The following is a 26,803-nucleotide window of genomic DNA, read 5'->3' as shown; positions in this document are numbered from 1 at the left end:
CTTTAGATAGATAAAAGGAGTGCATGTGGGCTAAAGTGCAAATCAGTTGACAAAATGTAAGTGATTAGGTGAGCCACTGAATTTAAGAGGACCGAGAATGGCACATATGTTGAGATGGTCGGCCTGTTAAGTGGACACAAGACTCAACTTAACGCAGAGATGATGAACAAAACGACAAACAAAGAAGCACAAGCCATCACCTTCCATCCTAGTACTCTTCCCTCCCACACAAGGTCTTGGTTAAGGATTAGGACAATCACACCATAAAATGCCATCAAGGGCATGCATTTGAGGGTAGAGTTGTCCAGAATATTTAACTTGTTTTCACATAATGTAGGATGAGGGAGATCAAGAGGATGTGTGTGGAAGGGGCAGCTCAAGCTGAATAGAGAGAACATGTAACACATATTTTAATATCGTAGTAATAAAAGGTCCTCATCTCGAAGCATTCATTGTTTCCCTCTTCACAAATGCTGTGTCTCTCCAGTATTTTCTGTTTCATTTTAGTTTTCCAGCATCTGTAAAGTATTTATCTCTCTTGGAATATATCACACAATGAGTGAGAGATCATTTAAAAAATCAGTGATGATCCTATTACCATGGATGATCCTATTACCATGTGCAGTTTTCACTAAACTTCCATATTACTCTCATTGGCTGTGTTCCCCTCTTTTGACTTCACCTTCCTTCTCATGCATTCCCTCAGTAAGCAGAAAATAGCAATTAATTTTGAAATCTGCCTCTTGTCACAACAATATAATAGCTGCAGGAATATCCCAAACATGCCTTCCACCCATCCAGTAACTGAGGTGGAGATGGCAATGACCTCACTATTATCTGTGTTTAAGTTTAGAGATACAGCATGGAAACAGGCCCTTCGGCCCACCGAATCTATGCTGTCCATCGATCACCCATTCTCACTTGTTTCTATGTTATCCCACTTTCTCAATCAAACCATACACATTAGGGGCAATTTTACAGCGGCCAATTAATCTACACACCTGCACATTTTTTGGGATGGGGAAGAAACCAAAGTACCTGGAGAAAACCCATATGGTCACAGGAATGTGCAAACTCCACACAGACAGCACCAGACATCAGAAACAAACCCAGATCTCTGGTACTATGAGACAACAGCTCTACCAGTTTTGCTACTATGCCACCCTTTGATCACTAGGGCAAAGCAAAGCATGTTTCGAATTGTACTAAGGAGTAATGTCTGTAAATGATAAGCTCAAGTTCCCAAAGTACATCCATCCAAATTCTGAGATCATCAACTAATCAGTTGAGTGTGAAAAGTGGCACTTTTGGACACTGAATAACAAAAAATATACAGTTGTGGGCTTGAATCATCTGATCATGTTCCTTTCCATCAATGTGTATCCGTGCTCTCGTGCAGAGGACTAATGACAGAAATCCGTTATACAAGGATGCTATCTAATGCATCTTTGGAAATCCTGCAAGAGGCTCCAGCAGTGGCTCAGCTTTCCCTCATATCATTTAAAATGAGACAACATTTAATTGACAAACACACAGTGAAGGATTCTCTGGGGAAGAGTGATCATTGCATGATATAACGACATAGCCCGTTGAAGAACGAGAATCATTGTTCTGAAGCCAATGCCTTAAACTTAAATCAAGGCAATTACAAATACACGGAGGCAAGTCAAGATAAAGTGTACCAAAAAAAAGTTCAAAGGTAAGATGGTGAGATGGTATACATTTGAGATAATTCATAATTAACAAAGTAAGGCTCCATGAGGACATTAATCTATCTATGGTTAACTAAAACTAATGAAAGATAATTGAGGATAGTGAATGAGATTGGAGGCCTTAATGTTGGGAAACAGAGAATTTGAACAAATATTTGGTAGCTATGTTCATGGAAGATGTTAAAATCATTCCAATAATAGCAAAAAATGTTGACAGGAAAGCAAGGGAGGGATTAAAACTATCACTATCACTGTCGAAAATATATATTTTTAATCTACGTCTTTCTTATCCACTGTGTTTCTTTTCATTGCCTTGTAGAATTAATGTAATTCTTGGGATAGATCATGGTTGAGAGAGGGCCCGACTAGCAGCTCAATGCTCCGGGGTTTCATTGTTTCAGATGTGATTGAGAGGAAGGCAAAAAGAGATGGAGGAGTTGCACTACTAATCATGGAGACTATCACTGCAGCACTCAGAGAGGACATACTGGAAGATCCACCTGCTTAAGCGATATGGGGAGAGTTTATAAATGTTAAAGGTGCAAACACTAATGGGATGGTACTACACGCCTTGTTATGGTGTTTACAGAGTACTGTTATGCTGCTGCAAATAAGAATTTTATTGGAACGTAACAATAAAACACTCTTGACATGGAGTATATGAGTCTGGAAGTCATGATGCAGCTTTTTCAGACTTAGGTTAGGCCGCAATTGGAGTATTATGTATAGTTCTGGTCAACCCATTGCAGGCAGAATGTGGAGGCTTTGGAAACGATGCAGAGGAGATTAGCAAAATGATTCCTGGATTAGGGGGTATTAGCTACATGGAGAGGCTGGACAGACTTGGAGTGTTTTCCCTGGAATGCCGGAGGTTGTAAAGAGACCTAATAAAAGTATATAAAATAATGAGAGGTATGGATAGAGTGGACAATCAAATGGAAAATCAAATAATAGAGGGTATAGCTTCGAGGTGAGCAGGGCAAAGTTTAAAGGAGATGTGTGTTGCAACTTTTTTTTCTTTTCACACAGAGAGTAGTGAGCACCTGGAACACGATGTGAGTGGTGTTAGTTGAGGCAGATATGATAGCAGCATTTAAGAGACCTTTAGATATGCAAGTAATGGAGGGATATGGATCATGTGCAGGTAGATAAGAGATGGTCTTGACATCATGTTCAGCACAGACATTGTGGGTTGAAGGGCCTGTTCTTGTGCTACTGTTCTATATTCTTTAATATTTGACAGCTATTAATTTTATTTTGAGGATGTAATGAACAGGGTGGAAGAACGAGAATGAATAAATGTAGTGTAATTGTGTTTCCAAAGTCATAATAATATGTCAATATGACTGCCATAAAATGTGACTGCACAAAGTAAGAGGTGATGGAAGTAGGTGCAATTTGTGTGCAATAAATGAGGATTGGCAGAGTAACAGAACGTTATGAGTTAGGATGAATTAGAGTTTTTCAGGTCTGCAAATTGAAACCTTTAATATGCCATCACGATCATTTCTGAGCTTTCAATTATTTGCAGGTGATATTAATGACAGATGAAGAGGCTGAAAACTTTGCAAATCTGTTAATGATGTGGGGAGGAAAGCTGCAAAGAAGACACGATGAGTCTGCAATAGAAGAAAGATATGTTTTGTTGGTGGGGAACATTTTGGCATTTAGAGTACAATGTAAGGAAATGCGCAGTTATCTACTTACGCGGTTAGAATAGAAAGCCAGAATATAGTTTAAATGGGAATATAGAATTGTGCAGTATAAAGGGATCTATGTGTTCCTCATACATGTACAGGATGTTAGTGATATCATGCCTGTAGAAATGAGTGCAACTTGGGTCTTACTTCACAGAGGATAAACCTACACAGGATGTAATGTCCAGTAGAGCACATCCTTAGCCTACTTTCTGGGAGGAAGGGATCGTGTTTTGATGAATGATCGTGCTGTGTGGGCCTACATTTTTGGATTTTATAATAATAAGAGGTGATCTTAGAAAAACATACAAGCTTTTGAGGTGGCTGGATAGGGTTTAGGAAATCAAGGCACAAGAAACTGCTGATGCTGGTGTCTTGAGCAAAAAAAAACAAACCCTGGAGGAACTCAGAGGGTCAACAAGCAACTGTAGAGGGAATTTTGGGGTCTCGCATTGGAAGTATAGTTTCAGAATAAAAAAGATTGTTTATTTAAGATGGGGAAAGAGAAAGAATGTATTGAATCTACAGGTCTTTACCCCCGGAAGCAGTGGAGGCAAGATCATTGAATCTATTCATTGTTAAAATGGACCAATGATCAGGGAATCACAGATAACAGGGGAACTGGCAGGAAAGTGAAATTGAGGCAGAGATCAGATCAGCTATAATCTTACTGAATACAGAGCAGGTTCAAGCAACTGCCTAACAGCCTTTTTTTCCTAATAGCTTCCCCGTTGTCCACTTTCATGTACACAAGATGTAATAACTTCAAACCTTAGATATCTCCCTCTCTCTCCCAGTTTGGATGTTATTTTCCTCATCCCCAATGCTTCCTTCTCACCTTCATGTGTGTTTGAGCCAATCTTAGTACAAAATCCAGTAAAGTGTGGTCTGTTATGGCCTCTATCAAGAGTTTAATCAGCACACTTAAAATATCATCATAGTTTTGAGGAAAACATGGCACTCAATTTGCACAACACAAGGTCACACCTTTGAACACACTGGAGTGATATAAATTGGAAAATTGATGTTTAATAATCAAAGTATCTTGAAATAACAAACTTTCCAATGTAGAAAAAAAGATAACTGTATGGTTACACAGAATTAAAGAAATACAAAGATGATTGTATACAATGAGAAGTGCTTATGTAGAGATTTTTGCCCAGAAAGACACCAAACACAAGTAAATTATGTTATCTTTAGCGATGTGTCATGAACACAGGCAGAGACTTCTACTAGTGATAATATAAAATAAGATAACTATAATATTTTAAAGTAATAATTAATATACAAAAACCACAAAAAGAACAGGTAAATTGAGAACAGAGTTTGGGAAATGGATTTATGAAATGAACAATTTTGACTATGCAATGATTGCCTTCAACAGATTCAGCAATTGATACATCGTAAGCTCTCATTTTTGACATTTAACCATGATGGAAGAAAAAAAATACACAGAGACGTACATTTCCAAAGCTTTTGGAGTGTTTGAAGCATTTGGTTGTGAAATTTACATATTATCTATTGTGTAATGTTTCAGCAGCAAATATTTAGTTTAGTAAATCTGTTTCATGTTTGCCTGCTGGGAGAATTTCTCTTCCTGAATTAGTGGCATGGGCATAGGGTATTATTTTGATAATATCCCATCTAGAAGTTCCTTGAAAATTACTTCACATAAAGAAAGGTGGTCAAGAAGGCACATTGACCTTCATCAGCCAGAGTATTGAATACAGACGTTGGGAGATTATGTTACAGTTATACAAGACATTGGTGATACCACAAATGGAATATTGTGTTCAGTTATGGTCACCATGTTATAGGAAAGATGTGGTTAACTTGGAAAGGGTGCAGAGAAGATTTTACAGAATGTTGCCAGGACTCGAGGGCCTGAGTTATAGGGAGCAGTTGTGCAGGCTGGGACTTTATTTCTTGGAGCATAGGAGGATGAAGGGTGATCTTATAGAGATATCCAAGATCATGAGGGGAAAAGATAGGGTAAATGCATAGAGTCAGTTTACCCAGTGTAAGGGAATCAAGAACAAGAGGATATAAGTTTAAGGTGAGAGGGAAAAAAAATTAATGGGAACTTGAGGGACAACATTTTCACACAAAGAGTGGCAGATATATGGAATAAATTGCTAGAAGAGGTAGTTGAGTCAGGTATAATCAGGACAGTTAAAATACATGTGTATAGGTACATGGATAAAGAAAGGTTTAGAAGAATTTGGGCCAAGTGCGGGTAGGTGGAACTAGTGGAGACGGGTCACCTTGGTCAGAATGGGCAAGTTGGGCCAAAGGGCCTGTTTGCATGCTTTTTGATTCTTAGTCATAATACTCTCCCAAGCTTTTCTATGAAGACCTCTATTGTCCGCTATCAGGTTAAAATATCACCAGAAATGCTTTGGCAGCTGACAGTTGTATTTTATACATACATACATACAAACACACGGACTTGATACTTTGAAAAATGTGACATTGGGTTGTAGATACCACTGATAATGTCAGAATATATTGTTCCTCCATAATTGCCCATGAATTGCAGAGACAGTAAAGAATCAACCATATTGGTGTGGTCACATGCAGGGCACACTGATTATGAAGAGCAATTTTCTTTGCTTGGAAAATGTCAGTGAGTCAGATGGATTTTTACACAATTCCCAACTTCATGGCCATCACTGCCCATGCTCCCTTTTTAATACCAAAATCCTTCTAATTGTTTGTCTTTGAATTCCACAGCTGCTTTACCAGGACTCAAACTCATGACAGTGAATCAAGGGTTCAGGTCCCTGGATGTAAGCCCAGTAACTTGACCACAATGCTATCGTATCCCCTGAAGGTAGTTGTAAAACACTCACTTACTTGTCTTGTATTTAAATTTATGGGCATGTTATCTGAATTCTTTGCATGAAACCTAAAAATATATAAATTTTTTATCAATATCTTTACCAATGATTTTCTATGTTTATTCAAACAATTTAGATTAGAATAACAATCATGACGATTGTTAACCAAAGATTTGGACTTCATATGGCTTATATTTGTGAGTGCCCAGATGAATGAGAGGGGCACTCAGTGAGTCTTATAACATCCTAGTATGTCTGTAGAGTCTGGGTGCATTATGATCGTGATGGTGGGGAAGAGCACACAAAGGACCATAGGCTAAGAATTGAGGGGTAAGCCATTTAGGGCTGAGATGAGGAGAAATGGCTTAATTCATGAGTGACAAACCAGTGGAATGCAAAAAGCACAGAAAACATTCAAGACCAAACAATTCAATTTATTCAGGGAAGAGTTATGTGGAAGTAAAACAGGTAAAGAGGCCAAGGGATATGGGGAGAAGATAGGAAAAGGTCTTGAATTTGGATGATTTTATTAAAGGAGGAGCAGGCTAGAAGAGTAGACGAGCTGACTCCTCGCATGGCAATGCAATCCAATGCACGCTGAGAGAAGCACTGTGAAGAAGGAAATTATGGAATTGCCTGGTTTCACTTTGGGATTATATTTGTACAATTTGTTACTGTACGATTTTCTGTTTCCTCGAAGCAAGTTCTGGGAATGAATTCATAAGATTTAGAACATGAATAAATCAGAAATTTAGGTTTTTGTCCATTTTTCTCCTGAAAAATACAAGCTTTTTCCTATGGTTACCCTTACTGAATAAAAATAATGTCCTGCAGGTGCCCAATTTCATCAACAAACCATTGTGTGTTAATGCTACTATGGGGCAGTGGTAACATTAATGAACCATTATCTGGTAACTAGGACTATTCACCCAGAGATACAAATTTGAAATCTACTCAAGCTGCTGAAGAAAGTAAATACTTGCCTTAACAGTGACCTTGACATAACCAGATTGTTTAAAATATAACTTAATGTTTTCAATATAACAATGCATTCCCACTACAAGAATGTCAAACATTGAGCCATGCCTTGGTCTAATTTGCCAAACAGTGGTAGGGTAGTGTTGATCATAGTGCTGAGACATTTATCACTTCAGCAGAGAGCCGGAGGTTTACATCCACAAGTGAAAGCATTGTTAGAACTTGCTGCGTCACTTTGGCACCTTGTAATAAATGAAATCCGGGACTGAAAGTGATGGCACAGCTGCCCTGATTGCATGTATTGCAGGTTTAATACAGCAATGCAAAATATGATAAAACATGCATTTCCAGTAAATGAAAACCTCATATAAATCCCTTGAACTAAAGCAGATAAGCTTTGATAGTTTATCAAAAGCAAAACACAGTGAATAAAATTCTAGCGATCGCCAGGTCTCTAGAGATCTTACCGAGCTATCTAGCGACCCATTTCCATCAGTGTCATAAAGACGGAACATGACTAAAAGAAGGGAAAATAAAAATAAGTCATTCATCTTTGAAAAGCATCCCTAGCACATCAACAAAACTGTATAAGAAAGGGAATATTGAGGGGCTATCCCCACACAAAATATTCTCATTTAAGGTGATTTCTGCCTTGCTTCTAGGCCTGTACGAAGAGGAATGAATTCCAATAAGGGAGATGCATATCCAGCTAATCCTACCATGACTTCCATGTGGAGTGCAAATGGGATGATATAAAATGAATGCACATGTCAAAATAAACCAGAACTTAACGTTTTGCAGATGACTTGGTTTGATGAAATATTCCCGATTTGGGTTTTCTAAACTGGTGTTCATTCCTTTAGAAAAGACTACAACTGAACAAAAGGAGACCTTTACAATTAGAGGGGCAATAAAGTAGTTGCAAAGACAGATCTAAAACTAGGGACCCTTACAAACCTAATAGATAATTCACAAATAATTGCTTTTCTTAGAGAAAAGAAATTGGGACATGGACCAGCTAAGTACTGGTGATTAGCAAAAGTGCATTTAAAGCCAAATGGATCGGTACCCAGGAGGAAAATGAATAAAAGCAATAAAATAGGTGAGATAAAAGAAATAGAGTTGAAGGACATTCAAATGAAGCATTAACAGCAGCATAGATCAAAAAGCCATGTTTGTGCACTGCACTTACATGAATATTTAATCTTAATGCCAGTCCATGAAAAAAGAAACTGGGGAGGTAAAAATTAGCTCATGTGCAATTTTACCTAATGGAAGGATGTGGGTGTGGGGGGTGTACTGGGAAGAGGGATGGGGGTCAACCCATTCAGCCTTCCATTAAAGTCTAGGCCAGTGGTAACTGTGGGCGGGTAAGTCTGGGCAGTAGACACAGCCATGCTTTAGATTTATTATTAGTCAAAGTCACAACATGCTGACATCAGATATCAAACAACAAAAGATAAAAGCACAATTTCCAGAGAGAGACCTCTATTTACAATTAACAAACCACTGGAAGGTTAGTTAAATTATGCTGATGGAGTCTTAAGTTTCATAATAAATAGTTATTGTATGTATATCTATCATTGCATTAGTATTACCGGCTCTCCTATCCAACCATTCTCACGAGATGACTAACAATGTATCATTTTCTCATAGGCTATGTCCTGTAAATCCCAAAATTGGATAAATATTCATATATAGGCAATAAGGGAGAACCGTGAAAACAAGGAAATAATTTACTCATGAACAGCTACTTAGACTATTAACCGTGAAATGAATAATTGGATTAAATAGAAACATTAAGTACCCTTGTTATGCACTATTAGGTACTCTTGACATTCACTCATTGTAAAAAAAAATTAATGTATTTTTATATCGTTTCATTAAGCAGATGGTTGGCTTAATAAATGTACTTTAGAGATTATGAGATTTTATTAAAAAGGAATGACAAAGAAAGTACTCAAAAAGCACAGAAGTACTTTGGACAGTACACATGGCACATGATGTTCAAGATGGTGATTCAACAAATGTTCTTGATCCATTATTAGCTCCAAAAATATGTTAGAACAGCAAGTCAAATGGCTTTTTAACCATCTTGAAGTATCTGCTCGAACAAAAAATGGTAACCTTTTGTCTTAAACAGAGCTTATCAATTCTGCATGTTTTTCTAAATTTGCCTTCAAACAACACCTGGGACCATTAAAATTAAAGGCTTTGCTGCATTCCCAATATCATAAAGGCAGCAATAGCATGTTTATTAAGCGCAGGTGTAGAGCACTCACTTTAATGACAATGGCCATAATAACCAAATGGCCGTGCAATGACCCATTGGTAGTAGAAAGCATTGAATTTCATCACTTCCCAACATTTCAACAGCACGTACACAACTAATTACAGTTATCATAAATGATAGCATATAAAACAAAACACTCATACTATGCAAACAGTGGTAATAAAAATAGTAAAATCAAAGTAATGGTTCATGAATATGTTTAGGAATATCAATACAAGTTCATGTTGTACATTCAAATCGACTTTTGGCCAATGGATGTAAATTGTACTATAATATCAGTTAGACCACTGCATGCAGAAAGCCAAGGTGTTACATTAAGAGTTTAAGAGGGTATTAGGTTGAGTATTCTTATTGTCACATATATCATGCTACAGCAAGCAATTTTGTTTTGGATGCTATCCAAACAGATCAGATATACCATGCATAAATACAATCATGTATAATTGAGAATCCAAAATAGCCTAGTGTGACCAACAAGAAATACCTGGAAATATTAGAATTAGGCAGTTTTCCTCTAAGCACAACTTCATCGTTAAATGTGCCCTATTAAAAACGATTCTTACATGTTTTTTTCTGTAGAATGTTTTCATTTTGCTTATCTAATGCAAAAAGCATCCAAATAATCAAATAATTTACATTTCAAAAATAAAATATTGAAATATAAAAATAGTAGATATCTGTTTATAAAAGCCATAAACTTTATGACTAATGTTCTGCCACACCACCATTTGTTGAAGCGAGAGGATTCAGCAACATTAGCAGTAAACCACCAGCAGGGGACGCTCTGTTCCTCTGCTTTCCCTGAGGCGACAGTCAGGGCAACCAAAAGGTAAATTGCTTTGATAAAGGCAACAGAAATAACAGAATTTCATAATAACTCTTGCAATTTAAAACATACCAAGAAAATCTGATCCAATGCATGCTCAGATAAAATTGGAGCCAATTCCCTTCAAGTCCAGAAACTCTGTTTTGACTGAACACAATGATTGAGACTCCACAAACAGGGTAAGAAATACCAAAAGCTCACTACTAAAAAATTTTTAAAATTTCTCCTCATCTCAGTCCTCACTGTTTACTCAAACCGTGCGCCTAATCCCGGCACTTCAGTAAGGGGAAAACATTTTTTGCATATTCAGACTATTGAGTACTTTACAATTTTTATAAAAAGTTTCAATGAGATCCTCTCTCATTCTTCTCAATGACGTCAGAAACCCCCACAGGCTTCTTGAAATGTATAAGCAATGGGTCGGATCACGATGATGACAAGCTAACAGTTCAAACAGAAAGTCAACTGACAATCCATTGCAAACCACACAGCTGCAGAAATACGGAATGCACTGAAAGGCAGATGTATTGCATCTGACCTCTGGGTCTGCCCTGGACTCACCACTGAGTTCAGGAGCATTCCTCAGTGTCCTGAACCCAGGCGCTAAATAAACTTGCATTCTATGACAAAAAAAACAATATTGCGATAATGAGAGATTGCTGTGTTCTTTAATGCAGACGGATCTGGGTGTTGCATTGCCTCTGCAGCAAGTGATTGGGAATGAAAGTTAACAGAATATTACTTAATGGCAAGGACTGAGTCCAATAGTAAAGTTATGCTTCAGTTGTGCAGGGTATAGGCGAGACCAATCTGTGGCCTTGTGCAAGGACGTGTGTTAATGCATTGCAAGCAGTTCAGAAAAAGCTGACTAGACTAATATCTGGAATGGGCCTGTTCCCAAATAAGGAAAGATTGGATAAATTAGGTTAGAGTTTAGAGAATAAGAGGAAAATTGATTGAAACATACAAGCTTCCAAGGGTTCCTAACAGAGAAGATATGGAGAGGATATTTTCTTCTATCGGTGGATCTAAAACTAGGGATTACCGTTGAAACAGAATGTCACCCATTAAAGTGAGAGATGAAGTGCATTTCGGAGAGTCATATGCCTTTAGTCTTCCCTTCCAGAAACGCTAATGGGAGCAGAGCCTTTGAATATTTTTAAGACAGAAGTACAAAGCACGTCAGGCACGACTCAGCACGTCAGGCAGCATCTCTGGAGGAAAAGAATGGGTAACATTCAGACACTCTGAAGAAGGGTGCTGACCCGAAATGTCACCATCCTTTTTCTTTAGAGATGCTGCCTGACCTGCTGAGTTACTCCAGCACTTTGTGTCTATCTTTGATATAAAGCAGCATTTGCAGTTCTTTGTTTCTAGATAGATTGGCTAATTGATTCAAAGATGCAGCATGGAAAAAGGCCCTTCGGCCCACCGAGTCAACGCCAACCGTTGATCAGCCTTTCACACTCGTTCTATGTTATCCCACTTTCGCATCCACTTCTTACACACCAAGGACAATTTACAGCGGCCAATTAACCTAAAAACTTGCACATCTACAATTACATGAACCTTTCAACTAGAATTCCTAAGCACTGGAGAGTGGAGAATTCAAGGACAACAGTTCTAAACATAAATTTGTAGATGATTTCCATTTCTTGAGGACTTCCACAAAATGGTACTTCCTCATGGTCTCACTCATACATTATCATGTATTGACTTTCCGCTGACTGGTTAGCAGGCAACAAAGAGGCTCACGTCGTCGACCTCCCCGTGGTGAGCCCTGTCAACTGACCTCAGTCAGGCGAACGGCAACAAACAGAGACAGCAGAAGCAGAAGCAGCTTCATAACTTCTGTTGCCTCAAACGCAAGAAGAAGGCAACAAAAGCTTTTCACTGTACCTTGGTACATGTGACAATAAACTAACCTAAATAAAATAAGCTAAATTATCCCGTTTTTGAAACTTGATTTTGCAGTTGGCTGGAGATACACCAGATTTGCACTTAAGTGTTGTTTTGCCTTAAGTAACATGTACTATGGAGTCAATTCAAGTCTTGCATCTGTAATTTTATCACCACATTAATATCTACGCACATTTTATGTTGAATAGTAAAAAAAAAAAACTATACTACTAAAGTCTAAATAGTAGACATCAGTTCATCTCATTTAGAGTTGGAATTTGATGTTTAGTTTTTTCTGGGTAGCTTCACAATATGAATGATGTGTTTCTACTTTTTTTCCAATCAAGGTGGATTGTCCATAGGTTTTTTTTTCTTGTGAAACCACAGCAGGCATACACAGCAAAACAGCCACTTTCCATTACCTCAGACCCATTGAACAATGTTCATTTCGAGTGGGAAGGCTTGGACATGCAATATAAACCAGAACATCTCTAGAGTGCTGCAAACCAATTTCTTGCCATTAAAATTAACAGCTGGAGTTAATTGATTTTACCTCTACGTGGAGAAGTTCAGAACTTGAGCACAAGTGTGTGCAGCCGAAGCATTCTGAAAGTCCCTTGACACCGATCACCACATTCATTCCAACTGTGCTTAATGGGTAAACAATACATTGAGCCTGGCAATGGAGGCTGAACTTCTGTATTTTCCAATTGCGTTGTGAACCAGATCGGGGAAATACAGGCAATTTGATTTATTATATTTGCTTGATTTCTTGGTGTTTTTTCCCCACAAAAAAACTATTTGAACAACTTTCATCTTAAAAAGTCAGAGATGTTCATGAACATAAAACAGAAAAATACAGCACAAGAACAAGCCCTTTGGCCCACAATGTCTGCGCTGAACATGAGACCAAGATAAACTAATCTAATCTACCTGTACATGATCCAAACCCCTCCATTCCCAGCTAATCTATGTGCTATCTAAAAGCTTCTTAAATGCAACTATGGTATCTGCCTTCACCATCAGCTGTACAGGTGCCCTCCAGCCTGGGCAACCTTTAAATAACCCGAGATATATCCTAGAGGCCCTTTTGATTTATCCACCTCAATGCCCTTTAAGAGCCGCATCTTAACCTCCTCCTTGATCTCAAACTAACCTAGCATATTAATATTCCCCTCACTTATCTCACTGTCCTCCTGTCCTCCCTGGTGAATACAGATTGAAAGTATTTGCTTTGCACACCTCACTGACATTTTCTAGTGCCAAGCACAAATTCCTTCCTTTAACATTGAGTGGTCCCCTGGGTACCCTCTTGTTTGAAAGACGGGATTGTTTTCAATCCAATGGACCAAAGCTATTTTGGCCCTTTGAATTGCCTGTTTGAGTTCTTTCCTCTGTGACAACTTTAGCAGCTGGTTCAGTCCTGGGCCCTGGATTCATCAAATCATTTCCATGGGATCAATAATCAGAATTTCCTCCACCAATTAACACCTTGCCAATCGGTACACAGCCAATTTTACAAAAAGGTTCCCAGAGAGGACTTGCTCCAGGAAGGGAAGCTGTGACTGTGTACACCAAGTCACTCTGTAGAACTTCTGAGTCATGAAAAAAACAACTAATGAAAGGCCATTAACAATAAACTTGAAGCGGGACACGTGTCAAGCAAAGTTTTCTTTATTCCTCAAGCACCAACAGCTCCCCAAACCTTCAACCAGTTCAACTCCTCCTGGAACTCCATTACCATCTGCCTCTCCTCCCCATTCCAAGTTCCGTGACCCCACCCCTCGAGCCGAGGGTTCGCACCACGTGTGGCTCACCACCAGGGACCTCCACAAAGTAATAACTTCCCAACAAACATGGCATAGCCTAAACTCCAGGTGGTTGCATGAATTGATTGCTTTTTTACAAATTTTTAATGAGAAACTCATGACTCTTCTCCCCTCTCCCATCGGGCAAAAGGTGAAAACGCACACCTCCAGATTCACGGACAGTTTCTTCAGGTGCTGCATATGATCAGAGCATCTCCATGGATAGTCCATTGTGCTTTGCACCCGTGGGTTTGGATCCCATCCTTGTCGCCAATGTCAGACCCTCATAGTAATATTGAAGTAACAAACACACTTCAAGGACCCGGAACTTAAACGCTTTGTTTTATTCCACCATTCCTTTACATCCCTCCAACATGTGTCCTCTGACCATCTTGACTCATAATGACACGTGATACATTTAAATATGACATCAGTTACCATGACATCAGGTAACTGAATCACCCTACCACAACTAGAGAGCAGATTGTCAGACTATCTTTGATTGGACTTTACTAGCTTTACCTTGCACTAAAAGCTATTCCCTTATCATGTATCCATACACTGTAAGTGGCTCGATTAGAATCCTGTATTGTTTATCCGCTGACTGGTTAGCACGCAACAAAGGCTTTTCACTATACCTCAGTACAGGTGACAATAAACTAAACTGAATTGAAAATTTGCGACTATATTCTCTTTAACTAAACATGAAGTTAAATCCTTCCATAAATTCCATAAAACCCATCTTCCTTAAATTCTATTTTGTGTTTTCACTTTCCTTAGCTTGTATCATCAAACATATTATAAATGGAAGCTACCCACAAATCAAAATATATAGGTGCAGGTATTCTACTTAAACAGTATAGATATTATTTGCCTTAAGCATTGCCAACTTTCTGACAGAAACAGAAATGGAGGAGCACTCACTGGCAAAACATACTTGGGAAATTATAGGCTTTGTACCATAACTCACTGATTTACACAGCTGCAGATTTAAGTTGTTTAAAATCATCCACTCATAAGACACATTGTAATCACAAATATGCTTCTTTTACCATTTGACTTTGGCCAGGTTAAAGTAGTGAATAATCAAGATTGTCTGATGACAAACATTTCATCTTAATGTACAATGTTAACTGAATTTAGCTGAAGAAAGTAAGACAATACAATTGCCTCAATTTCCTGTCCGTTGTCAGTGCCACATTGCCATTGTTGGAAATAGAAATAGAAATGGAGTAAAGGCTGGATGGCAATGGCCCACAGGGTTAACAAGCTTGCTGATTCTACACACTGCCCACATGGACGGCCAGTGTTGAAAAAAGTTCAAATAGAAAATACGTTTTTATTTAAAGATACAGCATGGAAACTGTCCCTGTTCTGCCCACTGAGTCAACACTGACCATCAATCACCCATCCTCATCAGTTCAATGTTATTCCAAATTCTCATCCACCCCTGAGACATATTTCAGGCAATACTTGAATAGATCCTTCTTTTGATCTCCATATACAAAACACCAGTGCTTGAATCAAAGGAGATGGAGATACAGAAAACTGCAGATATGGGAATCTCGAGCAAAACACAAAGTGCTGGAAGAACTCAGCGGGTCAGGCAACATCTGTGAAGAGAATGGACAGAAGACCTTTTTGGTCAGGACCTCTGAAGAAGAGTCGCAACCTGAAATGTTGCCTGACCATTCCTTCTCCAATGGATGCTGCGTTCATCCAGCACTTAATGTTTGAATCAATATCATTTCAAGCTAATAATGTTATTGAGTCACAAAACAAGAATGTTCAGGTTAAAAGTTAGCCAATGGACTCGGGGCATTTCCCTCATGGCATCTCTGCTACCACAACTCCAGTGGACTTTAAATGCCAATTCATTTACATATCTGCTTTCTATGGCAGACTCCAAAGAGATTAAATTTGAACAGTTCTAGCGTAGATGTAATAATAATCTACATACATTCTAACTTGTCTTCAGGCCGACCACCCTCCAGTAAAGATAAGTAGCAAACTATATCCTTCAGCTGAACCACATCTGATGCATCAATGCTGGCAAGGGAGGATGTCACAGAGGGAGATGAGGTTTCTTGAATAATCTGTAGCTCAGTCTTTGTTTCAGAACTCTGAAGTCCTAGAAAAGAAAATGAAACATATTTTCAAACAACTTTAGCAGTTTTGCAAATTTTTACTTCACAAATTTAAAGAGAGGGCAGGAGTTTTTAAACAGTTTTTAAAGTCTATAAAAGCTGCCAGTTCATAACAACTTTCACATGGAAGAATTCAAATGTTGATATTATAAAACTGATATATAGGGAAATTGATCAGATCAGCAAATCTGATGTTGCTAGACTGAGATTAGAAATGCTGTGGATAGATAGATTAGCATTTAGTGCATTTTCCCCAGTCCTTTTTACAGTTTCCTCCATTTCAATTATCCTGCATTCCTCGGCTACTTTCAGTTTAGACATAAATCCTATTTGATGTCCATCAATGCTTTAAAAAAATATTTTCACATAAAAGCAACTATATCCTTTTTTTAAAACAGTTTTTCACAGACAATGCCAGGTAACAATTTCCATTAAAATGGAACCTTTGCATTTTTATTAATGAATACTCCCAGTTTTAATAGATCGCTTGTAAAATGTAATTGAAACATCATTCAATAGGATGGGTGGAATTGTTGGAGACATTCACAATTTGGTCCCTGATTTTGTTACATCTAAAATTCCAGACAGTTTTAGCTACATTTATGGATTCTGTACTGAATCTAATTTACTATGATAAGTGAAAAAGAGGAACCATAACATTTTGTTTTTTGCAAATAGTAACATATAACTGCAAAAAGGTAAGTGTAGGAGCAATTTGTGTTTATTAGCTGTCTTAGCATATTATATTATTTTTATCCTGCTGTATTATTTTTGGACACTTGGGGGTTGTCATGAGATGAATACAAAGCTTACATATATAGGCATGTATGGACTGGGAGGAGCCAGAATTAGGAGTATAATTGGGAATGCACTGACGTAATGCTTCAGACACTAAGGAGCCAGGGCTAGATACAGTCCTTACCAGATCTATGACGAGAGAAATACAAATCTGTTTGTATCACTACTTCAATAAATGACTAATTAAACTGAAATGTCGTGAAGATCTCTCTGTTGTTGTTTGCGTCAAGAACGATCACTCCACTCCTCCGTGAAGGTGGCAAGCGGAGAGGACTTCAGTGGGAAGGACTGAAGTTGCCACTATAGTAAGGACATTGTGCATAAAGTGTAAGAAGGATCTGCAGATGCTGGTTTACACCGAAGATAGAAACAAAACGCTGGAGTAACTCAGCGGGACAGGCAGCATCTCTGGATAGATGGAATGGGTGACGTTTTGGGATGAGACCCGTCTTCAGACTGAGCATCGGGGGGATAGGGAGTTACAGAGATCAATAGAGATCAAAAGAGGAAAATGTAGAATAGATCATTATGTAGGAGAAGGTGACAACAAAGCAAACAGAGATAAAATGTAATCGGGGACAGTCAGACTGGTCAGAGAACTGGGAAAGGGGAGGGATGGAGAGAGAGGGAAAGCAAGCGTTACTTGAAGTTAGAGAAGTCAATATTCATACCGCTGGGGTGTAAGACACCCAAGCAAAATATGAAGTGCTGTTCCTTCAATTTCCGCTGGGCCTCACTCTGACAATGGTGGCCCAGGGTCAAGCCATTGTTCTGGCATGGTGTGCTACATTGAGCACTTCATTACAGAAGGATCATGAGAAAACCATCAGAGAGCCATTGAACATATTCTGCAGACTCCCCACAGCGATTCAGCATTAACAATCCATTCTGATCAAGAAATAAGTGGTTGGGTAATATTAATATTATTTCAACTAAAACTTCAAGCTAATAGGAGGATTGTAAAATTATGATTCATTTTGAAAAGACGATAGAGACTATTTTCTCTCATTCAGGGATGAAGGTCAACATATTAAAACATAATTTCTGACAGTAAGTTAACTGGATTTTTTTAAAAAATCATCTTGCTTCCACAGTGTTCCAGCTGAGATTCCACCTAAACCATTACATTTGTTTTATTACCCTTCAGAGTTGCTGCATTTTATTTTAGCATTTTATATATTTACTAGACCAAGTGGACCTGTTGGGCCCAAACCTCTCCGGCATTGGGGCAGCACCCTCTCCTCCCCCACTCCCCCCTCTCCTCCCCCCTACCATCTCCCCACCCCTTCCCCTTCCCCTCTTCCTCCCTCCTCCTACCCCCTCCCTCCTCCCCCCCTCCCTTCCTCCTCCCTCCCCTCCTCCCCCTCCCCTCTCCCCTTCTTCCACCCCCCCTCCCCTCTTCCCCTCCTCCCACTCCATCCCCCTCAACCCCCCCCCCTTATCCTCCCTCCCTCCCCCCCTCCCCCTCCCTAGGAGATAGATTTAAACTTTAAAATGTGAATAACTTTAAAAATATAACACCAATTTCAATGAAACTTCTTCCATTAGCACCAAAGGAACGACGGTGAGTAAGGTGGGCCTAAAATTGCCGCGCTATCGTGTACCGTTTTGGCTGTAGTTCAGGAACAAACAAACAAACAAACGAGAGTTTTAGTGCATAGATTTTCCAGCAGAGATGTTCTGAATTCAAGGATGCATCTGATGGGCATCTTCAATGCATGATTTTATATACTGCTGGTTTGTGCAGAATTTACTGCTGGTTTGTGCTGGTTGTGACAGTCCTCAGGTCACTTCATTTATACTAGAATTAGAGCAAGCAAAAATAGCCACCTGCAGTCACTATATCCATAGACTATCCCAGAGTGGAACAACCTTCCCGACACCACCAGATGTGCACCAACTTTGTCACTCTTCAAGTCACAGCTCCACAACTTGGACATGGATCACCTAACCCAACTTGCCCACATAAAAATCTAAATGACCTTTTTGCAACTGGTACCCACGCGAGCGAAACCTGCACGAGATAGCCCAGCTGTTGGCGGTTGTGCAGTAGAAAATAGAAACAGAAACAGAAGATAAACAAGCCAATGATAAACAATTAGTTGGGAAAATTCCCATTTGACAAAATGACTGATTAAGCTGAAATTGGATAGAGAGGGGTGAATTCACACATAAACTTTATTTCATGTTGTTTGCTGGTGTTTTTATGCTAAAATTAAACTGGCAACTCTCACAGATTTTAAGGTCAGCCCTGAGATTGATGCTGCTTTTAATGAAATGAAGAGTGATGTCTCTCGACTCTGCAGAGGTCTGGTTCACTCTAGAAATACAGGCCTCTGGGCCCACCGAGTCCACGCCGGTCAATCACTCATTCACACTAGTTCTATGTTATCGTACTTTCCCATCCATTTAGAACACACTCGGGATAATTTTACAAAGGCCAATTAACCTGCAAACTCACATGTCTTTGGGATGTGGGAAGAAAACTGGAGCAGCAAGAGGAAGTCCATGTGGTCACGGGAGAACATGCGAACAACACACAGACTGCACTCGAGGTCAGGATCGATGCCGGGTTTCTGGCACTATAAGACAACTGTTCTACCAGTTGCGCCACCGGTTCTGTTCGGGCAATGTGATCACATAGCTAGGATTGCTTATTTTGTATCACAATCTGCTTAATGCCGTAGAACCTCCTGGAGGCAGTGAGCTTCCACAAGATCCATCTACAGGTACCAGGATTGGATGTCTCAGTGGCAACCAGTTGGGAGATGAGCTTAGTGCATGATGTAAACAAGTGCAGCATGAATGGGTCCCACCATAAGAAACTAGACAGCCAAGCCACAGCCAAGCCACACCCCCATATTGAATCGGCTGTGAAAGACATGAACATTTCTAAATATCTAAATTTTCACAAAACATGAAAAAAATAGGTTATTAAAAGAGAAATAATTAAAATAGGTAGACACTAGTGTGGATATTTTACCAGTCTAAGTCAATCATTATATCAATACCCAATAAGGATAGATTTCTGTTTGCTAATGGAATTAAGGATTTTCACTTCAAGGTAGGATTAAAGTACAGATCAACCAGAATCTCATTGATGTGAGATGGTAATGATCTGTTTCTATACATTTTCTTGATAAATAAACTACTTTAATTAGGGCATGCTTTATTGCTTTCCATCACCTAATATCAGTCAAAAGGAATCATTATCCATTTATGGGTATTTTGAAACTAATATTAAATGAGATCTATGGATTTCCAAAAACTCTGTATATTTCAATTCATACAAAAGGTTGAAGACTATATTGTAAATTTGGTCATGAAGAAACAATCAACCATTAATCAAACCTAATCAGTCCAGGGATGAGAATGTGAAATAGAAATAATATTGCAATACCTAAAATTGTTTATTCAGATATAATTAAAACCCTAAATAACCATTGCCCCTTCTAATATCACTAAAGTAGTTTATACTTTCTGCATTGTCAATAGTTCCTCAAAATATTCAGACTTAAAGACTCCCTTCAGTTTAAAAATAAATGCAAGCTCTTTCACATTTTTTCATCATCAAATGGCAACTGCTCCATCTCTATCATGGATGATTTACAGCTTAATTTTAAAATTAAATAAAATATCATAAACAAACAGAATCCATGCTCCCCGAGTTGAAATTTGCTTAAAGGCACAAACAATTAGAACACTGGGGAAATAAGGCAGCAGGCCCCAAAGGATTGCCCAACCATTAATGTTGCCAAAACTTTATTTTGTCTGAAATTTCCAATCCATTTAATGGAACAAATAAAAGTTCCATAAAGGGCATAAAATAAGCGTCAAATACCATTTCGAGTTTATGTGTGCATGTTCCATAGAGTGTGTTCATGAGAATTTGTGTGCAAGCATACTGTAGATTTTATCAGTAAACCTTTCATTATAAATCTTCAGAAATGTAATGTAGTTTGCACAGAATGTCAAACCTTCCAGGTCTTTTGCACATTGAACGTACACAAACATACTAACATGTACCAACCAAAGTTTTATGCATGCTGAAACATCCCCTATTTAAAATTAATTGATACATGGGCAATCCACAGCAGCACAGAACACTGATGCCAAAGCAAGTTAAGTTTCTTTGGCATAAATTAAAGATGGCCTGCCTTCAATATCCACTGCCATGGAACTCAATGCATGGATCATTTTCCAAGTCAGACCTCTTCGATTTTGATAGCCCTCCCACAACCTGCCCCATCTCACCGCTACTTAACCACAGCCTGACCTGACACTTTACAATTTTTAGGATTTATTTTTCACTGCACCATTGATAATAATATTGAGGAACCTAACAAAAGAAAGTCCCTGCAGTTGCTCCAGAGTTTACATCCCAGCAAGACTTCTGTGTCAGCTTGTTTGTATAGCCAGCATGCTGTGTGATTAATGAAGATGGAACATATCCTCTCTTCCCAAATCTGCTAAAACTGCAGCTGAGTAAACACCTTTCTGTTGATTCTGTACAGCCAGGCCCACACTAGACGCTGCAGGTAGCTGGGAACACGGCAACAAATTGGCTTGTCTTCAGCCATCAGGAAACAAAGTAGTGGAAGAACTCCATTTAAAACAAAACTAAATACGATACCAAATCCTGACTCCAATTAGTCATTGAAACTGCCCCTCTAGAAGAAATCCTATTCCCCTTTGAGATGTGGTTTGTAGATTTTCAGTTTGGTTGCACCAGGAACTTTCATGCTTGGTCCAAATGAGAATTTCAGGGATAGCACCAGATGAGATTTGCTGACCTAACATCAAAGGAACTATCAACTAAATGCAGTACCCAAGAAACAGTGATACAATTGAAATGATTATGCAAACCCTACAATAGTATTAGTCTTATCTGGTTAAAGGAGGTTGAGATTGTTGAAGGCAAATCTCTAAATCTAAATCTAAATCTAAAAATATGGAGCTGCAGAAATCTTAGAGAAATGTCCTAGTCCACAACTACCATCATAAATTATCTTCCCTCCATCCTCAGTACAGGAGTGGGAATGTTTTCTGATGTCATGGCATCCTGAGTTCTAGCGACAACTCGGTTAATAAAGTCAGCAGTCTCCACATACACCAAGACCTAGCCAAAATCTAGTCTAGAGGCATTAAGTGGCAGGTCGCATTCAGATAGTGACTATTTCTAAAATAAGTGTATTATCTCCCCTTAGCATTCAGTTCCAATGCCCAACCCAATATTGCCAATGACCAAAAACTCTGTAAAAATAGGGACATGAATACTAGAATGTTAAAGCAGGTCAGAGCCTCAATTCTGCACCCATAGCTTACGTCCTCAAAGCATAAGTGAGATGGGATACTATCTGCTTGCTTGGATGGATGCAAATGCATCGAAGGCTGATGTATTCCAGGACAGTCTGTTTGATAAGCAATCTTATTCAGTACCTTGAGCTTGAACTGGCTCATTCCAGAATTTTTTTATAGCATTTTATATTATCCATAGATTTCATCTGAAAAATCAACAGGGTTTCTTTGATAGCACCTGAGAAAAACACCTTGAGGAACATGGATAATAAAGACAGAGCAAAACCACCCTCTGAAAGTTTCAATATATTTTAATGTGAGCTGGGGCAAATGATCACTCTACATTCAATAGCTCTGGGTTGATATTCTGAAACCCTCTTCCTGGAGGATGCTTTGGCATATAAATGTATTAGTTCAAAGATGCAGCTCACATCACCTTCGAAAGGGCAGTGAGTATGCTGTCCGTGTCACCATGTCCAGATCCCAGGAATGAATTAAAAATAAAGGGTAATACGCATGCATGTTACGCATGGGTGCATATTTCACATGAACTATGCGTTGCAGAGCTCATTACAATATTTTGGACAGGTTGGTTACATTTGCATTTTTTTAAAAAGGGCAGGATGAAGAGCATGCAAACTTAGAAAGCCCTTGATTGCAAATTATTTTGTGAATATATAAACTGAAAAAAAAGCCAAATCTCTGCTGGGAGTTCATTGAACAGAGAGAAAGCACCTCGAGTGGAGAGGGTGGAAATTTGTAAAGGTAAATCCCTCTAGCATTGTGCTTTCGTAGCATTCAATTGAAAGATGCCATTGAGAATTTTCAACCCATTGATTGCTTACTGACTCTTATCGTCAAGGATGCCACATATATTTTTCAAAGGGTGGGAACGAAAACAAGACAACCTCCATTACCATGGAGAAATTAGAGAAATGTAACATTACACTTCTGATGATCCTGATGCAGAAAGGTTACTGCAGTCCATAAATTAGCAACTCATTAAAATAAATTGAATATTTGCTTAAATTAAAAGAAACAATCTGTAGGTATTGGTAATTTATCAAAGTTCTGTGCTATGAACTATTTTCCAGCAGGATTTTCCTTAATTAGGAAATTTACATTAAACGGAATTGGTTTATCATTATGCCTTTCCACAGAGAGGTAGAAGCTAAAGATTGCACCTTTAAGAAATGGAACTGCAATTGGTGAACTCTGGTTTTGTGACAAAGTTACAATTTGAATTCAGAGTTCAGTTTACTCAATGCCTAGATGCCTCTCCAGTTTAGACTTAGACAACCCAGTTTGCATTTTTGCTGCAGACCATTTTCCACACATTCTAACTGTAAAGATCAAATCCTCTTTTTTGAATAAATGGCTCAACATAACTTTAAATCCTCATCTTACCCTCATGTAAACTATCCTTGATAGGTTACCCAAGCAACCACTAAAAAAAGTCTCACCACAACAATGTCTGCAGTCTATTTGATCACAAGGGCATTACAGTTGATCTGAACCTAACCAGACAATATTAAGAAAGGTATTTCTTGCACAAGCAAACAACACTGTTCTCTTTACACTTTCCTAAGCTAGGTCAGCAGCAGTGGTTAAAAGCAACATCAAAGCCAAACACACTAACCCACTGTCAAAGAATGGAATCAGCAGAGAACAAGGCTAAACCCAACAACAAAATTGTTCCATCTGCAAGCCTGGAATGGACCACCTGATAAACTCCCTAGGACATGAGAATGACAGCTGGACATCGCTATCGTGTACAGTTCAGGTATCAAAATTGCTGACTTCCGATTGATGCCAATGGATTCCTGCAAATTGGAGCAAGAGCCAAGCTTGAAGAGTAGAATTCGGAACTAAATTCATAAAGCACTTTTTTCTGACATTGCCAAGATTTGATTTTCTTCAAAATAGCCACATACATGCAGTTTGATTGTCACAGTGGGCTTCTATAATTTAATGAGTTAAAACCAACCCAGAAAGTTTACAACAAAGACTCAATGTAATTTGCTCTCTAAAATGGACATCATTTCATTCGCTCTGTTTGTGTCAGCTGCCTTTATAAAACATACACTTCCAACAAAGCAAAACAATCTGGGTGTTACCACAATCAGCTGAAGCATCATAGCACCTGGCTCACAATCACACGGCAAATTTCAACACTTCTTGAACAAATTATGTTCAGCAACATAATATTTCCCCAATATGAAATCGACCTCTTGGATACAGAGGCAAAAGCATGACATGCACATGATTACATTCAATGTATATGACAACGGGTCCTGGCATCTTTGTCACTCTTTTAAAATCTATTGCCTACCCCTTGGTATGGCTCTATTCCAACCTAGCAAACTGCAGGCAGCACAGTTCAAGCACTAACTTAGCTTATCCTCTTTCCCTCACATTAGTAAGAGGGCTTTATAAATAGCCAACGGGAGCCCAATAGCTTTTGAATCTCTATTTCTTTGGATATTTCATTGACAGACACTTGGGAGAATTTCAAATGAATGATGAAGACTTCCAAAAATCTTTTCACTGTTGCATAACACGACGTGTGCGCCTCGTATAGTTAGATAGTTAGTCTGCCGGGCCAAATTTTTACTCCATCTCATCATTGGTGAAACTAAACCCATTGTACATAGCCTTTGCCAAGAGGGGGATGTGTGTGTGCATGGATCATTTTTAACCCAATAAAGGTGGATTGAGGTCAAATAGGAAAAGGCTTTAACTTCCAACAAGTTCCCTTTGTGCCTCAAACTCAGCCACATAAATGAATGTGTAAAGGAATAATTCAGTCTTTCAAGAAGGATTGATCATGAGGATCAGTTAGGGAAGCCACTTGCATTTCTCAACGGGCTTTTTATTAGTAATCTAAGTAGTAATCTCACAAGGAAAAGGGCTGGACATAATCCATAATGCAAGTGCTTTGGTAGCAGCTCTTGCAGTCAGGAGGAACAGACATATTTCCTGCAGGATTAACAGGCTAAAAAAAAGATTTTTGCAATCAACATCTTCCCCAAATCCCCATTCATTCACAGTCTGCCATGTTACCCAATGCCCACACAATCTCCCCTTTCCTCAATTACATTACCTCTTTTGCAATCGGCACTCTCCCAATCCCACCCGCAGCCTAATACTGGGACCACAGCCTTCTGAATTTTAACAGTCAGCCAAAGCTATCAATCTTGTTTGGGCAGAAATACTGCTGGGGATTGGGGTCGAAGAAACACGCAGACTTTGGAGTTACAATTTCTTTGCAATAGGTGCTAACCTCAATTTATGGGCTTCCTATCCATAGCTTCTCCTAACCCTGTTCCTAAACCAAAATAAATGTCAAGATCTTTGGGATTCTGGCACGAGATGACCTTGAAACCCCACATCCTGCAATAACTATTATTACTTAATCTGACATGAGCATCATTCGCCACCCCCCAGCTTCTCTTTTCCAAAATATTTAATGTGGCAGATCTAAACTCCATTACCACAAAAAACTTATTGTCCCCCAATTGGCTTCCTTCCCTTTATATTTTCTTCAAACTTGCTCCAAAATGTTCTTACCAAGTTTCATTTGGCCATATGCTCCATACTTACTGGCTTACATTCTCTCTCCCATTAATATACTAAACTTAAAACTCATCATAATTCTCTCCTTCTCCTTGTTCCACTCGAACTCTGCAAGATCATCCAAGCAGAGAATCCCTTATGATTACACTGATCTAGGTTTTCTGTACTTTCATTCAACCCTTCACCTCACCATTGGTAACAAACCTTTATCACATTAGGACAACACTTTGGAATAAAATCAGAAATAATTGACCTGAAGCATTCATATTATTTCTCTCTCCAAAAGTAATACCTACCCGTTGAGTCTTTCCAACATTTGCCAGTTTTTTTGTGCAGGTTTCCAGCAACTGCAGGGTTTTTGCTTTGCTGTTTAGTTACTGCTTCCTGGAACTCCCATGTTTATTTCTTTCAGCTTTTTATTACACATAACTTTCACATTTTCCTGAGACCATCTCTCTGTTCAACTCCATGACGTAAACTTCCCTCTACAGTTTTATTCCAAATTCTGTAAAGCACCAGAGTGCATTTTGTTATGCGTGTTCTATGCTGGATTGGAATGCTACAACCAGTAGAGTTGTGCAGGCATCAGGTGTGTGTTCAGCCATTCTGCAGCCTAGATTAAAGCATTGATGGGAGATATGGAGATCAATGTCCAACTTTTAGGACACGGCATGCCAAGTGGAAGAGTAAGCTATGAGGAGGACACAGGACATGGATAGAAATAAAGATGCACAATAATGTATTGAAAATACTAAGCAAGCCATGGGGAGCTGAAAAACAGAATTAACATTTCTGGCTCAAACATTTGCTGCGTATTTCAGAAACTTTCTGATTTTATTTCAGATTTCCAGTGATAGCAGTTATGGCTTTCCTTCAGAAATGTTAAAGGATTGGACAAAATGTGGACTCTCATTGTGGGAAGGAAAGTCAT

The 26,803-nt window shown here is 38.8% G+C and overlaps 1 protein-coding gene across 2 annotated transcripts in view; it reads right to left on the bottom strand.

The window, feature by feature from the left end:
• Positions 1-26,803, bottom strand: part of dgkb (diacylglycerol kinase, beta) — a 506,131-nt gene that overhangs the window by 338,580 nt on the left and 140,748 nt on the right. For both annotated transcript variants that reach the window (XM_078421953.1, XM_078421946.1), the window contains exons 6-7: positions 16,014-16,184; positions 7,695-7,744 (exon numbers count right to left, since the gene is read on the bottom strand). In XM_078421953.1, the coding sequence (XP_078278079.1) occupies positions 7,695-7,744; positions 16,014-16,184 (221 nt within the window). The remainder of the gene's footprint in view (positions 1-7,694; positions 7,745-16,013; positions 16,185-26,803) is intronic.

This window comes from Rhinoraja longicauda, chromosome 2 (assembly GCF_053455715.1).
Source record: "Rhinoraja longicauda isolate Sanriku21f chromosome 2, sRhiLon1.1, whole genome shotgun sequence".
NCBI classification, from domain to species: domain Eukaryota; kingdom Metazoa; phylum Chordata; class Chondrichthyes; order Rajiformes; family Arhynchobatidae; genus Rhinoraja; species Rhinoraja longicauda.
Note: the sequence above shows the minus strand (reverse complement) of the source record. Positions and strands in the feature narration are given on the sequence as shown.